Source organism: Anolis sagrei, chromosome 1 (assembly GCF_037176765.1).
Source record: "Anolis sagrei isolate rAnoSag1 chromosome 1, rAnoSag1.mat, whole genome shotgun sequence".
NCBI classification, from domain to species: Eukaryota; Metazoa; Chordata; class Lepidosauria; order Squamata; family Dactyloidae; genus Anolis; species Anolis sagrei.
The window spans coordinates 283742867-283758862 of NC_090021.1; the positions used below are offsets into that span (position 1 = coordinate 283742867).

The following is a 15996-nucleotide window of genomic DNA, read 5'->3' on the forward strand; positions in this document are numbered from 1 at the left end:
GCAGAAAGTTGTTAGTGTGATACAGTGAAGTATACATATTTGGAATACATTTTCTGTCATTTTAAGATTTAATATGAGAGATGTATAACTCTCCAATTATCCATATTTTGTACTTTGAAACCCTAGCAGAACAAATTTGCGTGCAAAAAAGCATCAACCCAGAGTTGGCCATGTAACTGATTTCCTAAAATGACCCCAAATGTGGTGGTCATGCAGAAACATATGATAGCATTAGCAAACATAGCAGTGAACTGAAAAATGTCCATTACCTTGATAGTAACAAAACAGAACTGGGACAGAAAACAGTCCCAGTGAGCAACCTTTGGACCAGCTTTGGACAGGGAGCAGACAACCCCCCTGTTGCAGCAATTCCACTGGCTGCCAGTCTGTTACCAGGCACAATTCAAAGTGCTGGTTATGACCTTTAAACCCTAGACAGTTCAGGCCAAGGCTATTTCACTGACTGCATTCCCTTGTATGAATCTCCCCAGGTCCTGAAATCTTTAGGAGAGTCCCTTCTCTCAGTCCCACCTCCATCTCAAGCTCAATTGATGGGAAGGAGAGAGAGTGCTTTCTCAGGGGTTGCTCCTCAGCTCTGGAATTCCTTGCCCAGTGAAGCCAGAATGGCCCCTCCCTGCTGTTCTTCAAGAGGCAGGTTAAAACCTGTTTATTCAGGCAGGCTTTTAAAGAAGGTGGTTTTAAATATCAGTTCAGGTGGTTCTGTGGTTTTATATGCTTTTAATGAAGTTCAATATTGCTTTAATACATGTATATTTGTATTTGTATGTTCTAAGTTGTATTGTAATGCTTTTAGTTGTGCTTAGTTGTAAGCCACTTTGAGTCTCCGAATGAAGAGAAATAGTGGGAAATAAATACATAAATAAATAATGCTCCTGGACAGACCTATCATAGTCAAATATCTCAATTTGTTCACAAAGAATTAGATTACTGCTGTGCATTATTTGATATTTTTATTGAAAAAAATGTACAATTGTTACATTTTATTTATTTAAATATTTATATTTATATTGTACCTTATATCAACATGCCTTTGAGTGGTATACAATGAAATCAGTTTATACTACAGTATTTCCCCCCATATCCTTTGGGATAATCGTCAGTGGAAATGCTAAAACAATGAATAATAGTGAATCCTATTGAAATGAATAACCTCTAGTGGAAGTATACCATGGAATTATGCTGGAAGACCTCGAAAATGCTTAGAGATCATGTAGTTTTGGACATGGGTAAGTGAAACTATGGATATTGCTCCCACAGATATGGGGGTCATACTCAATTTAAATTTTTAAAATAGTAAATGATAAAGTTAAGGATCAGAAAATATACTAAACATAATTTAAAACATGTTGAAACAGCTTAACATTTTGTGAATCGATATCGACTTCATTAGAACCCAGAGCCATGTTTCTACTGTCTGTGCCAATTGGGTCTTTTTTGGACCTCATTACACTAGAGAATGAATCCACTTTAAATCCGGTTGCTGCCTCCTGCAGAATTCTGGCATTTGTAGTTTAGGGAGGAGACTTTAACAGCCTTAATAAACTACAAACCTCAGAATTCTGCAGGAGGCAGAAACTAGATTTAAAGTGGATTCATTCTCTAGTGTGATGAAGCAGAAAGAAGAATATTCCACAACCAAGGCACCAGGAAATAGATTCTCTTGTGTTCTCTTACAGTGTATTGCTCCCATTGAATTGTCTCTAGTAGATCTAAATTGCCATGTAGTGTGCATTACAGTCATCTAATTGGGAGACTGCCAGTCCCTGAACCCCCATGACCAGGTTATTCCTGTCCAGGAAATACAATAGGTGATGGATTAATCAAAATTGACCTCAGAGTCCATTTGAATATCCAGTTACAAAGATATCTCAAACTACATACCAGATCCCTCAGGAGGGAGTGTCTCCCATCCAGTTCACACCCTTTTCTTACCCAATTCCTTACCCAAAACCTGGATTTGCCATTTTACAAGCTTTTTATCTTATCTCAATTTGTTTATTTCCCTTACTCAGCCTAGAGCACCATCCAAGTGCCGATACAGACCCTATCCAGTTTCCACTGACTCTGAATTCAAAGTAAAGCAGAGCTGAGTGTAATCAATTTACTGATAGCGCTCAATTCCTAGACTAATGATCTTACACAGCAACTTTATATTAATAACCTGTGAAGCAGAATGGAACCTCCAGTGTAATAGTTAATGGGCTAGACAGAAACCCCTCCTCTGAACTTGTCCTATAAGATACAAGGATCCATTGTGTCAAAAGCTACTGAGAGACCCATGAAGTATCAGAGTAGTACTTTCTCTGGCACATGGAATAAGTTGGCAGTTCAGGATCAAAGGCACCCTGGGCTTTTTTTTTTTTTTTTGTCGTGTCAGGAGCATCCTGTTGTGAGAGAAGTGGCCATCTCCAAGGACGTTGCCCAGGGGATGCCCAGATGATTTTTTTTAATGTTTTATCATCCTTGTGGGAGGCTTCTCTCATGTCCCCGCATGAGGAGCTGGAGCTGATAGAAGGAGCTCATCGGCCTCTCCCCGGATTCAAACCTACGACCTGTGGCCTTCAGTCCTGCCGGCACAGGGCTTTAACCCACTGCGCCACCAGGGGCTCCTGCCCTGGACTAAAATCAGATGGAAATCACACCAAATGATATGTTTCCTTCAAGAACAACTGGCATACTATAGCCATATCATCCATAAGCATCTTGTAGCACTGGGGTGACACTTCCCACTTATCTCAGGAGGTCTTCTTCAGAAGAGAGCATATGACCTCTGTAGTAAAGAGTGCAATTTGAAAGCAGCAGGCACCACCTGCTGACAAGAGGCATTTAGTACCCTTTGGATCCACCTAATTGGTTCACTCCTACAATCCATATTATATTATCCAAGAAAGGCAGGGATCAAGTGTACGGGTGGGTGGGATGGGGCAAGTGCATTGTCAGGGTGCCTCAGTTGGTTTTCTTGACTAGAATCTAAACATCTGTAATGTGATCTTCTTCTTTTCCTGCTGCCTTCTACCTTACCAAACAATAGCCATGTGATAATTCACCTTTGTGAGCTAGATGATTCAGATGAAGAGAAGGAGGTAGAATGCCAGGAAGCTGTAGCTCGTGATAACAGTAATCTCTTGGGAGTCTGAAAAACTGTAGGCAGGAGACGCCTTGCTCCTCAGCAGGGCTGGCACACATTGAAGACATGGAAGACAGACCCCTGTCATTTGTTGAATGATTTAAGAGAAAAACACAGACCCTAGGGGCTATTAAAAAGGTGATGTTGACTTACTTAGACACATGTGTGCTGCCTCTAAACTTTCCAGAAATGTATTGTCAAAGGCTTTCATGGCTGGAATCACTAGGTTCTTGTGGGTTTTTTCGGGCTATAGAGCCATGTTCTAGAGGCATTTCTCCTGATGTTTCGCCTGCATCTATGGCAAGCATCCTCAGAGGTAGTGAGGTCACTACCTCTGAGGATGTTTGCCATAGATGCAGGCGAAATGTCAGGAGAAATGCCTCTAGAACATGGTTCTATAGCCCGAAAAAACCCACAAGAACCTACTTTCCAGAAATCTTTGGTAACCCGAAACAAACCTGCATGATCATCTTACTGAAGCTAGAGGATAGAAAAACTGATGTGCAAAATTTCTGTCACAAAGAGTAATATCGCTAGTTTGCATTTTTGGCTAGCAATTTCTCTAAATCCAGATGAAATTTGGGAACAAGTTTGTCTTTTGACATCTCTTCCCAGATACAAAAGATAAGCCTTGGATCATACTTGTTACAGTTATTCAAAATTATCGAATTACCTCTTAGCATTTAAAGGATATCTTCTCATTTACCAAAAGATGTACCATGCAGTTTAGAGCTGTAAATCAATATAGGCAGTTGGTCTTTAATGGAATTCGGATTGTTGATGCTGAGGTGTGCTCTGTTCCAGGATTTCAAGAATCAAGGTTTTCAGAGCAGTAGTAGAGAAGAAACCCAGAAGCTGTGGGTCCTTTTGGCATATCCTTCTGAAGGAACTGCTACCAGGAAGAGAGAGTGCTTTGTCTGTGGTCAGAATAAACTCTTTGTACACACAGACAATTAACTCTTCAAGTGACTTGCCAGGCTCTTTAAAGCCACTGCACTCCTCTTCTTGTCTATCTTGAGCTCTATTCAGACACTTAAGCACACCATTTTTGTTTTGTTTATTATTGCGAGGGGGAGTCCTTCACAGGAATAGCTGGAGCGGATCAACATTGTCCTCATGATGGCATTTATCTCCAGCCGGCAGTGAATGTGTCAAAAAGTCAAACAGAAGAGGCTTTGAATCGTGTCATCAGGGGTCGAAGTGACTTCCAGCTGCCTGCTCATGGGACATCCTTTCTTACACACCAAAGAATTGTGTTGTCTGTTGCAGAAGCACTCTCACGAGCTGCATTAGTTCACAAGCCCTTTGAAGCAGTCCCCCACCTCCTTCCTTCTGGCACACCTGCAAGAAAGATATTGGGGGATGGGGGAAAGGGAGAATGGATGACTTTACTCCAGAAGCTCTAATTTCTATATGCATGATATTCTTTAGGGCATATTGTTGCAATTAATATAGGCAGTATTTGTAGAGGACAGCCATAGTTTACTTTAGAGGTGTTCGATTCTTAGCTTTGAAGCTCATGACAATCTTGAATGTTGAAGCATTTGGATTTTAAACTTTTTCATGTTTAGAGCCTTTCTCTGACTCTCTTTAGGACTGAAATCATGCAGGCTTGACAACTATATAGCAAAGTGATATAACATAAAGCAGATCTCATTTATCTAAATGCTCATTGATCAGAATTCATATTACCTCTTTAGTAATCACACATCACTTTAATTTCCATATAACTAGCTAAATCCTGATTATATTTGCATTTTTAAAACATCATAAAAGTGGTCTGTTTCACATTTATTTGCAATCTAGGCACAAGAGTAAAGTGAAATAAAACCAGATGCATTTAACTTGAATTCATAAAGACTTTATCCAGAATTTTGAAATCCAAAATACAGTAGACCCTCAGTTAACCAGAACATAAACAAATAAAACTCATAAGCAATCGGCAAAAAAAAATCAAAGAAATAATATTTTAAATAAAAGTTAAAATATATGTGTTAAAATATAAAACTGTGTTACATTAAGTTATGTTTGTCTATTTGCTTTTATTTGCTTTTAATTACTGTACTGCAACATTAGTACCAAATGAATACTAAGTTTATGGTATGGTATAGTATAGCATATAGTATTAGTTAGGCCTGCTTTAATAATAATTCTCAAGCAACAAGAAACTACATTTATCTGGCATCTACCAATCCCAATGGGTGCCAGTTAACTGTTAGCCTACTATACTCCAAAATCTGAAATTGCACACCTGTGTTATCATGATAGAGACATCTTTGATTTCTGGTGGTTCAGTATACATAAACTTGGTTACATGCCCAAAATTATGAAATATATTTGGTATAAAATTACCTTGAGGCTATGTGTTTAAGGCAGAGTTTCTCAAACCGTTCTCCTCGAGATGTTTTGGACTTTGACTCCCACAATTCCTAAAAGCTGGTAAGCTGGCTGGGATTTCTGGGAGCTGAAGTCCAAAACACCTGGAGGAGCACAGTTTGTGATACACTGGTCTAAGTTGTTATGAACATAGATGAATTTTGTACTCTATATGCTATGTATGTAAATATGGGTGTTTAAAAAAATAAATCTAAAATCCAAAACATTTTAAGTTCCAAGCATTTTGAATAAGGATACTGAGCCTGTATAATTTATAGCGGGTAGTTTCAGGTCGATTCTGCAACTGTTTCTGCATCATTTGGTTTTCTTCAGAACACACTAAAAAATAAAAATGAAGGGTTAGAGTGATATAACCAGCAGAAAACTTGTGCCTCATTTTAGTTATTTACATATTTATTTATCACCTCTTAACCCACCGGGGTCCCTGAGGCAACACACAACAGAAAGATGTTAGTGCAAACTGAAGCATATGTCCCTCGCTCCTCAGCTATTCAGGGCTCCTGAGCTTGATGCATCATAGGTAAACAGATTTTAAACAAAAAATTGCAAAAATGTTGGTACAGATGAAAAACTATTTCATGATTATATTCCAATTTTTTCACTTTTTTCAATGAGCATTGTGTGTTGTCATGATGTTTATATTTTCTCTTCTGTATACAACACTTTAGGTTCTGCACAGATCATTTGTAGTGCTTTGGTTTCTTAATAGACCAGTTTCATATATCATGAGATACTTGTCATGTATACTCAAACTGATCCGCTTAACAATCCAAAGTACTACATGTGACCCATGCAGAACTAAAAGTCTGTTTTATTCAAGCCAAGATAATTCAACATGCTATCAAAACAAAAGCTGGTAATGATAATTATTATGACTGTGGCACTACAACTAGGCAGCACAATCAAAATATTCAAAAGCTCTGCAGTGATACTTCCTTGGAATTATTGAAACAGGGCATATGTGTGTCATGTGTACATTGCTATATTGTGGCTAAAATATGTGATTGTCCTAACCATATTCAATAATAGTTGGCTCATAGAATCTGCAAGAGATGCATTTCCATTTCATTAATATAGAGGAAAAAGTTCATCTGAATGGTTTTCGAAGTTATGAAGCAGACAATTATAAGGTTTGTGAATAGCAACACTACGGGACTGAAACGATCATGGTTCTGTTCTTCTACTCAGTATCTGTTTTCTATCTGGAATTAATGTGCCAACTTTACTGTGGAGAAGGTTGGTTTCATTGAAGCCCTCTTTGAATGGAAATCTTCAGAAACTTTCAGGAATGCATTGAAATATTTTTTTCCTCAAAACACTGGCCAATGTAGCTGATTTCATTAGGGCTTATATGCAGTTGACTTTCATTGTATGTGCAAAATTCATCTTATTAGTCAATTGGTTAATTGGTTTTTGTTTCTCACTTGTCAAATCGTGCATCCTGCTGTATGTTTATAGCACAATAAAATACTGTTAGAACACTTCCATCATATTTTATCATTGATCTCCTATATTCTTTTAATGGAGAATTCTACATGTTGAATAAAGCAATGATGTGACTTCTCCCATTTCTGGGAACAACAGCAAAAAAAAAAAGGCAAGAAAAAGAAGTATTTTTAGGATTACTACATCTGGAAATTGAACATTGCAAATTACTGGACTTAATTCCTGTTTTAAGTACTGCATAACATTTCAACATTATTCTACTATGGTTTTGTAACTGAGATTTTCTTTCTATATATCTTGTGGTAGGGCATGAGGACTCAGAGCATGTGACAAGGTATTTAAAGCCACGTCTACTGTATTTATGCAGTAAATACTACCAAACCCATATTATGACATTGGAATTTATGTTTCATGGCCTACTGAGCTGGACAATCATTGCCTGAACCCTCCTGCCCCATGATAATTCTTCCATTTTTACTGTACATAAGACAAAGGAGGACAAAAAATGGCAGTTCTAGAGGGAATTTGAAATCTGGAACAAAACATAGATACAAATGTTTATGACCTGGAATCCTCTGCACAGTGGGATAACCAGGCTTTAATTCTAGGCATCTGTGGACTGGAGCACCACCAGGGCATGACCCGGCACCCATTTGCTGTATGATATGGCCAGATTTCAACAAAGACTATTTTTCTAAATTGGTTTAATTTGTTTGGGATTTTACTTGGTTCAAGCTTTTATTAGACATATTTCACTGTTATCTTTGGACGTAGAAAATTTCTGAACAAGGGAGGGCAATACGATCCTATTTCTTCTCAAGATTCTTCTGTTACAGCTATGTTGGTATTAGATATCTGCCAATGTAAACAATATAAATAATATACTGTAGTCATGATTATGATCTAATTTCTTTGCAGTTAATTGTGATGCCAGAATCCCTGCTGATAGGTTTCGGAAAATTAAGATTTTTCAAACAAAGGGAATACTTGGAAGGCCTATTACTTTGCAAACATTCTTGGATCCAGTTTCTTTCCTCATTATTTACATGGTAGCCTTTTGCTCAGCTTCCATGAGTTCAGTTTATAATGCAGTGGGCTGTGAATGGACCTGTCAGTGGACAAACACTTCTTGAGATCGTGACACTGCATTCCTCCAAAGCTTCAAGATGTGAATTATGCCACATGGCACTGTGGTCTCCAGATTGATAAAACAAAATGAAACAAAAACATAACCACCATATTCAAACTAGCTTTCAACTAGGAGGACCATACTGTATGAGATATGCTCATTTGCTATGAAATGCAGTTATTCCTTCCACCCAGGTGCTCCATCCACTTACACTTCAACAATAAATCAGGGAAGGAAGAATGTTCTTGGGTTTGGGTGTGATGATTTGGGTGTGGGTGTGAAAAAGATCTTGGACGTGTGAAAAAGATCTTGGAGTCCTCGTGGACAACAAGTTAAACATGAGCCAACAATGTGATGTGGCGGCAAAAAAAGCCAATGGGATTTTGGCCTGCATCAATAGGAGCATAGTGTCTAGATCTAAGGAAGTAATGCTACCCCTCTATTCTGCTTTGGTTAGACCACATCTGGAATATTGTGTCCAATTCTGGGCACCACAATTCAAGAGAGATATTGACAAGCTGGAAAGTGTCCAGAGGAGGGCGACTAAAATGATCAAGGGTCTGGAGAACAAGCCCTATGAGGAGCGGCTTAGGGAACTGGGCATGTTTAGCCTGAAGAAGAGAAGGCTGAGAGGAGATATGATAGCCATGTATAAATATGTGAGAGGAAGCCACAGGGAGGAGGGAGCTAGCTTGTTTTCTGCTTCCTTGGAGACTAGGACACGGAACAATGGCTTCAAACTACAAGAAAGGAGATTCCATCTGAACATTAGGAAGAACTTCCTGACTGTGAGAGCCGTTCAGCAGTGGAACTCTCTGCCCCGGAGTGTGGTGGAGGCTCCTTCTTTGGAAGCTTTTAAACAGAGGCTGGATGGCCATCTGTCAGGGGTGATTTGAATGCAATATTCCTGCTTCTTGGCAGGGGGTTGGACTGGATGGCCCATGAGGTCTCTTCCAACTCTTTGATTCTATGATTCTATGATTCTAATGTTGCTTTATGGGATTCAGGTGGACTCCCAGTTTCAGGTAATTGTGGTCCAGGTGAGAACTTCTTTCCCTATGGATTCAAGGGCCTTATTGTCCCCCTTCTCCACTCCAGAGGACAGGAGCAGGATTCAAAACGATCTTGACAGATTAGAGAGATGGGCCAAAACTAACAAAATGAAGTTCAACAGGGAGAAATGCAAGATACTCCACTTAGGCAGAAAAAAATGAAATGCAAAGATACAGAATGAGGGATGCCTGGCTTGAGAGCAGTACGTGTGAAAATGATCTTGGAGTTCTTGTGGACAAAAAGTTAAACATGTGCCAACAATGTGATGTGTCGGCAAAAAAAGCCAATGGGATTTTGGTCTGCATCAATAGGAACATAATGTCTAGATCTAGAGAAGTCATGCAACCCCTCTATTCCACTTTGGTTAGACCACACCTGGAATATTGTATCCAATTCTGGGCACCACAATTCAAGAGAGATATTGACAAGCTGCGTCCAGAGGAGGGCAACTAAAATGATCAAGGGTCTGGAGAACAAACCCTATGAGGAGCGGCTTAAAGAGCTGGGCATATTTAGCCTGAAGAAGAGAAGGCTGAGAGGGGATATGATAGCCATGTATAAATATGTGAGGGGAAGCCACAGGGAGGAGGGAGCACGCTTCTTTTCTGCTTCCCTGTAGACTAGGACGCGGAACAATGGCTTCAAACTACAAGAAAAGAGATTCCATCTGAACATGAGGAAGAACTTCCTGACTGTGAGAGCTGTTCAGCAGTGGAACTCTCTGCCCCGGAGTATGGTGGAGGCTCCTTCTTTGGAAGCTTTTAAACAGAGGCTGGATGGCCATCTGTCAGGGGTGATTTGAATGTAATATTCCTGCTTCTTGGCAGGGTGTTGGACTGGATGGCCCATGAGGTCTCTTCCAACTCTTTGATTCTATGATTCTATGATTCTATGATTATGAGAGCTGTCAAAAGCCTAATTCTAAGAATTATTGTAATGTTTTGAGTATGTTGTTTATGTCTAAGCAAAACTCATTATTTATATTTTATTATACCTTCTGGTTCTTGTCTGTCTCTTTCTATGTGTTACCTTCTTTCTGATGGACTTGGCCGGGCCATGTAAACCCCCAATCATTCAAAAGTACTGGAGAGTAGATAGTATTTACCTCAATAATGGTAGTTTCTTTTCGATTCTTTTTAACTCTCAATTCAGATGATGGTTCAAAACCAACACCTACCATGGAGACCCAACCTGTTTTTGATGGAGAAGGTAAGAAAGTACCTTTGATTTTCCTCTTTTTATCTTAATTTATGTTACTATTTATTCATTTAAAACATTTATTAATTAATCACTTTTTTGTCTATTATGACTTCCAAACTGACAATGATATTCCATTTAAAAAACGATTAGCTCTTGTTGACATGATTCTATTTCATTATATAAGACCTGTGTGAAACTGAAATGGCCTGTGCATTTTGAGGACAATAAGCATATTCCCACATTTTTTGTCTTTTTGTGGGTAATTTAACCTGAAAACATTATCAAATACAAGGATCATCTTCTACAATTTTGGGCTATAGGCTACCAATAGAATATCTTGTAACTTGTTTAATAAAATATTAAATTATTGAATGTATTGGTCTTTATGGAACACACATAATAAATCATCATCATCATCATCTCTATTTATAACTCACCCTCTCTTCCTGAAGGGAATCAGGGCGGTTTCCAAAAAATAACACAGATGGCAAACATTCAACTTACTTTAGGTTAATGATAAAATATCAAAACAGACAATCCAATTTTATTGGGGAGGCTGACTTAATGACATGAACCGGAACCATATGGCAGAACAATGAGATTATCATTTACTATGTAAAGATCTGGAATCTGCTATTCTTACTATACAGTCATCATCCACATTCATTTACTTTGAGTGACCCTTAGTGTCAGTGTATAGAATCACAGAATTAGAAAGGACTGTAAGGGCCATCCAGTCCCACCACAAGACAGCACAGAAACAAGAGTATACATGGTAGTTGTAAAATAAGGAGAATTACCATTGTTTTAGTTTCATTAGCCAGATTATAAAGATGTATGACAGTATGCTTCTGGTGCTAAAGTAGTTATTAAAAGGGTTTTGCTTCTAGACACTCTAGCTCAGGCATCCTCAAACTGCAGCCCTCCAGCTGTTTGGGCCCCCAACTCCCAGAAGCCCTAATGAGCTTGTTCAATTGTCAGGAATTCTGGTAGCTGAAGGCCCAAACAGCTGGAGGGCCACAGTTTGAGGATGCCTGCTCTAGCTGAAGGGTGAACCGCATCTCTTCTCATTTCCACCATTAACTATGCTGACGAGGACCAATGGGAGGTACAATCTAACAATGTGTGGATGGGCACATGCTTTCCAACCTTGTTTTAGTGTTTTAATATCTGTATTGATCAAAAAGAAAAAAAGTGCCAGTCTTACAAAATTACTTGGGGCAGCTGTTCAGGTTGAGATTGCTGGAGTGCACGTTCAAACCTTGCTGACTTAAATGACTATAATGCATCTTCTCACGTTGTATAGGAAGTTGCCTGTGAAATAGGAACAGCTAACTTCACTATGTTGGTTTGGGATTAACCAGCTTTAAAACTTGACATGTAGCTAAGTGGGTCCCTGAAATAAAGTTTTCAGTATGCATTTGATGGTTGAACATATTTGTTGAGCTGAAGATTTTCTAAGGTGACCCATTTTTCAAAAAGAAGCTATTGTTGTTCAGCCAGCCCATGCGAACAGAATTAACAGGTAGAATAATTTATGTAAACTCGTTCTGCAGTATCTATACTACCATTATATATGCAGCTTTATTATTATTGTCATCACATTTTGGGCTTGTTTTCTCAAAGTAACACCTACTGAACCCCAAGGCATTTGTTATTGTCATACATTCTTGAAAGATTGTGCTGGAGTGTCTTGCTTCTGAGATTGCATGAGTTTCAATGTTGGGAAATAATCCAAATTCCATGACTTGTTGTGCTGTGCTTTTAATAATTGCTCCCTGCTTTTAATAACCAACCTTCCCCAATCTGGTCTCCTCCAGATGTGTATAGCTCCCATCATCCCCATCCCTGAGAAGGACCAAATACTAATATTTTACTTTTCACTCTGGAGAACTACAAAGTGTTTTGATATTAGGATTTTACTCTGTTTCTCTCCCTAGTACTTTTCATAACTTAAAAAAAGTAAAGCAAAGATTCCATCATATGATATCTTTGACTTTCCACTGTCCTTGACAAAGCAGGGAGATCAGTCCAGTTTTTTTTTTACATCAGTCAAGGAATCCTTGAAAGATCCCATTCTGAGATTTTTCTCCCTTTCTTTTTAAAAAACTTTGGTATTTATTTATTTATTGTGTCAGAAGTGATCTGAAGGTACAGTTATAATGTGTTTAAAAACACAAAGTTAAAATCTTGGCATTATATTAAATGTCCTTTGACCAGAAGCTAGCCACTTGGTGTGCCTCGGGTGTCGCTGTAAGAAGATCCTCCATCATGCATGTGGCAGGGCTCAGATTGCATTGTAGTAAGTGCTCTGTGGTTTGCTCGTCTCCACACTTGCATGTTGTGGATTCCACTTCAAGGCCCCATTTCTTAAGGTTGGCTCTGCATCTCGTGGTACCGGAGCGCAGCCTGTTCAGCAGCTTCCAAGTCGCCCAGTCTTCTGTGTACCCAGGAGGGAGTCTCTCATCTGATATTAGCCATTAATTGAGGTTCTGGGTTTTGGCCTGCCACTTTTGGTCTCTTGTTTGCTGGGGTGTTCCTGAGAGTATCTCTGTAGATCTTTGATGACATTGGGCCTTACTCCAGCACCCCTTGCTGCCTAGACATCTTTATTTGGCATCTTTTTTATGTTCTTCAGGGTTTTTTTTGACAGAAATCCAGATGCATTTTTCCCTTGTCATTTGTCTTTGAACAACTAAAACGTGAATGGATTTCTCTTCTTCAAGGGAAGCAAAATAGTGCTGAGACCAAGGACAAGAAATGTAGTTGTTCACTGCCATCAAGTTGACTTTGACTATTAACAAGAGACATTTAAATGAACCCTATCATCAAATCTGATCTTGCAGACTCAGCACTGTGGCTTCCTTGATTGAGTCTATCCATCTATAGTGAGAGCTTCCTCTTTCCTAACTACCTTCTGCCTTACAAAAGAGTTAGAACTTCTTTCAGAAAAGTTTATTAATAAAAATGACATTCTGTTTAACATGTAAATTCGTGAACATGCATTATTCTTAAGATGCCTGTCTTTACTTTCCAGAAATCACAGCTCCCACACTTTGGATTAAGCACTTGGTCATCAAGGATTCCAAACTGAACAGCTCTAGTATGAAAAATTCAGGTAATGCTTGAATTGGAAAAAGGAGAAAGATATTGAAACAAAATAGTTAAGCTAAACTTCATTTTATACCACTTAGTTATTTTTATTAGTTTTTATTATTACAATTACTTTTGAGCTGAAGTCACTGCTGGCACAGTACTACCCTGTTCCATTTTAAAATATATAAAAAAATAATGTTTAGCTTTTACTTCCTATTCTTTCTATAGGTTTTCTACCATTAGCTTTTATGATCTGATTTAGTTAAAGGATTCCTTTTCATGCAGACAGAAAAGCTGCCAGGTTACATGTGATGGACAGTTGACTTGGCTTAGCTAAACTAAACTATATGCTGAGCATGTTAAACCTATACTCAGTAATTTCCATTTATTATGAGATAAGATCATGTTTAAGCCCTCAGCATTCTTTATGTGACTTCATTCCTGATTCTGCTGGTAAAGTGATTCTTGGATGTGTGACAAAGAGAAACTCACAGTTCTAGGAGTCGGATTAAGAATAAAAATAGTAAAAACCTTTGTTATATAAAGTAATTTTGCATTTGGCAGAGAAGTTTTAGTTAGACTACACAGAAAAACTATTGAAATCCACAAGCATGTGGACAATTTCAACAGAAAGGAGGAAACCAAAATGAACAAAATCTGGTTACCAGTATTTTTTTAAAAAACTACCAGAATCAGGACAATAAATAAAGAACACTACCCAGAAACAGGGGAATAAAAGACATCAATCAATCAAGTGCCAGTTAACACCTCCCAAACAAAGGATGTCCCTAGACAGCAACAGCGAGACTTTGCAGCTGCAAGGCTACTCAATGCTAATCAAGCTGGCTAATTGAAACATTCACACTTGCTTCAAACAGACAAGGGTTCTTTCTCCCACCCTGAACTTTACACAGACAGACAGACAGACAGACAGACAGACAGACAGACAGACAGATAGATACTTCACTTGCCTTATTCCCACAGACCTCTGAACAAACCTCTGGGGATGCCTGCCATATATACAGGTGAAACGCCAGGAGAGAATGCTACTGAAATATGGCCATACAGCCCGAAAAACTCACAGCAACCCAAGCTTTAGTTTCCTGTTGGATTTCATCATTTTTTTTTCTTTTTCAAACAAAGTAGTTATTTTTGTAGCTGAAAGTCAACTTCTACTTTTTGTGTTTGCTTCTTCTATCTCTGCAGGGAAAAACTAGATCTCGATTTATTTTGCCGTTCTTTTTCAGGAGTTTCATAGAATAATACTTGAAGTTTCCCAGTGCAGTCAACAGCAGAGGGATTTGCCAGGCAGCATGGTGAATCCGGGGCAGTGGGGGTATCCGTTGCTCTGTGCCCTGCATCGCCACCTTCACCATTCAGCCCCCCCCCCCGCTGCACTTACCCCTTTCCTGGCAACGATAAGCTGGGAAATCTCCTTTGTTCTCATTGCTCTGCACTTTAACCACAATTTGGGGACAGAGCCCCGCTGGAAGTAACTCTATGTCATTTGATGGGATCCGTTGGGCTCCATCCCCGAACTGTGGTGAAAGTGTCATAGGTAAATTTGCCCATATGATGAAGTCCTAAATCATCTGAATATAAAATACTGATCCTTCTTTTTGAGTTTCCAGTCAATCATAATATAAAAGATGTTCCACACATTTGCACTGTGACATCCATTATTGTTATACATGATTGGACTAGACTCAACTGTCATCTCATGAATCCTATTTCTTGGCAAAGTAAGATCTTGCAGGGAGTGCCTCACCTTGGGAAAATGAGCATTGTTCTCTTATTCTATTCTTAGCAGAATGGTCAACTCTGGCCATCTGTTGGAGGTGCTTTGATTGTGCTTGTCCTGCATGGCAGGGAGTTGGATGGTCCATGTGGTCTCTTCCAACTCTATGATTCTATGAACACTTGAAATTTAACATGTTGATGTCAGAATTCAGGATGGATCTTTCTGTTCCAATAGACAGTTTATCACATTGCAAGGTTCCAGGGGCATTGAGCAATCATACACAGTTATTCTTCCTATTCTTTAAATTATTATATGGGAAGTAAAATGCAAGGAGTAGGGGCTGGTTTGGTAGTGGTCTGATCAGGAGTTCTGTTAGTTTCTCAATTCCCTGAAGTGTAGGAGTTAACTTTTTGGTCACATCTAATTTAAAAGCCAAAATATGAAAAGGTTGTGCTGTTCTAGATGAAATAAAATCTCAGGAAAAACACATATTTAGCAAGGGTTGCTTTGCTTCCAAGTCTTTGCCCTGATCTTTTTTACTATGAAATGATTTGGTTTTGGGTAAAGAGATGCTCCAACCATGTAGTCATTCTACACTGTCAACCTTTTAAGAAAACCACAAGGTGATGTAATGAGTGGATAGATGGAAATATAAACAGTTCTGGGAAAGCCAGCAGTTGAAGTCAAGTAAATACAGTGAGTAGAAGTTTGTACATGACGTTATTTGAAAAGAGGAATGAGTAATCTATTAACAGCTGAAGCAGACTTGTATGTGTTTGTCTTTTT

At 38.8% G+C, this 15996-nt stretch overlaps 1 protein-coding gene across 3 annotated transcripts in view; it reads left to right on the top strand.

Moving 5' to 3' along the window:
* SMOC1 (SPARC related modular calcium binding 1) overlaps positions 1-15996 on the top strand; it is a 97442-nt gene that overhangs the window by 46362 nt on the left and 35084 nt on the right. For 2 of the 3 annotated variants that reach the window (XM_060761893.2, XM_060761885.2), the window contains exons 6-7: positions 10293-10382; positions 13411-13491. In XM_060761893.2, coding sequence (XP_060617876.2) covers positions 10293-10382; positions 13411-13491 — 171 coding nt within the window. The remainder of the gene's footprint in view (positions 1-10292; positions 10383-13410; positions 13492-15996) is intronic. The other variant, XM_060761901.2, reaches the window with a different exon arrangement.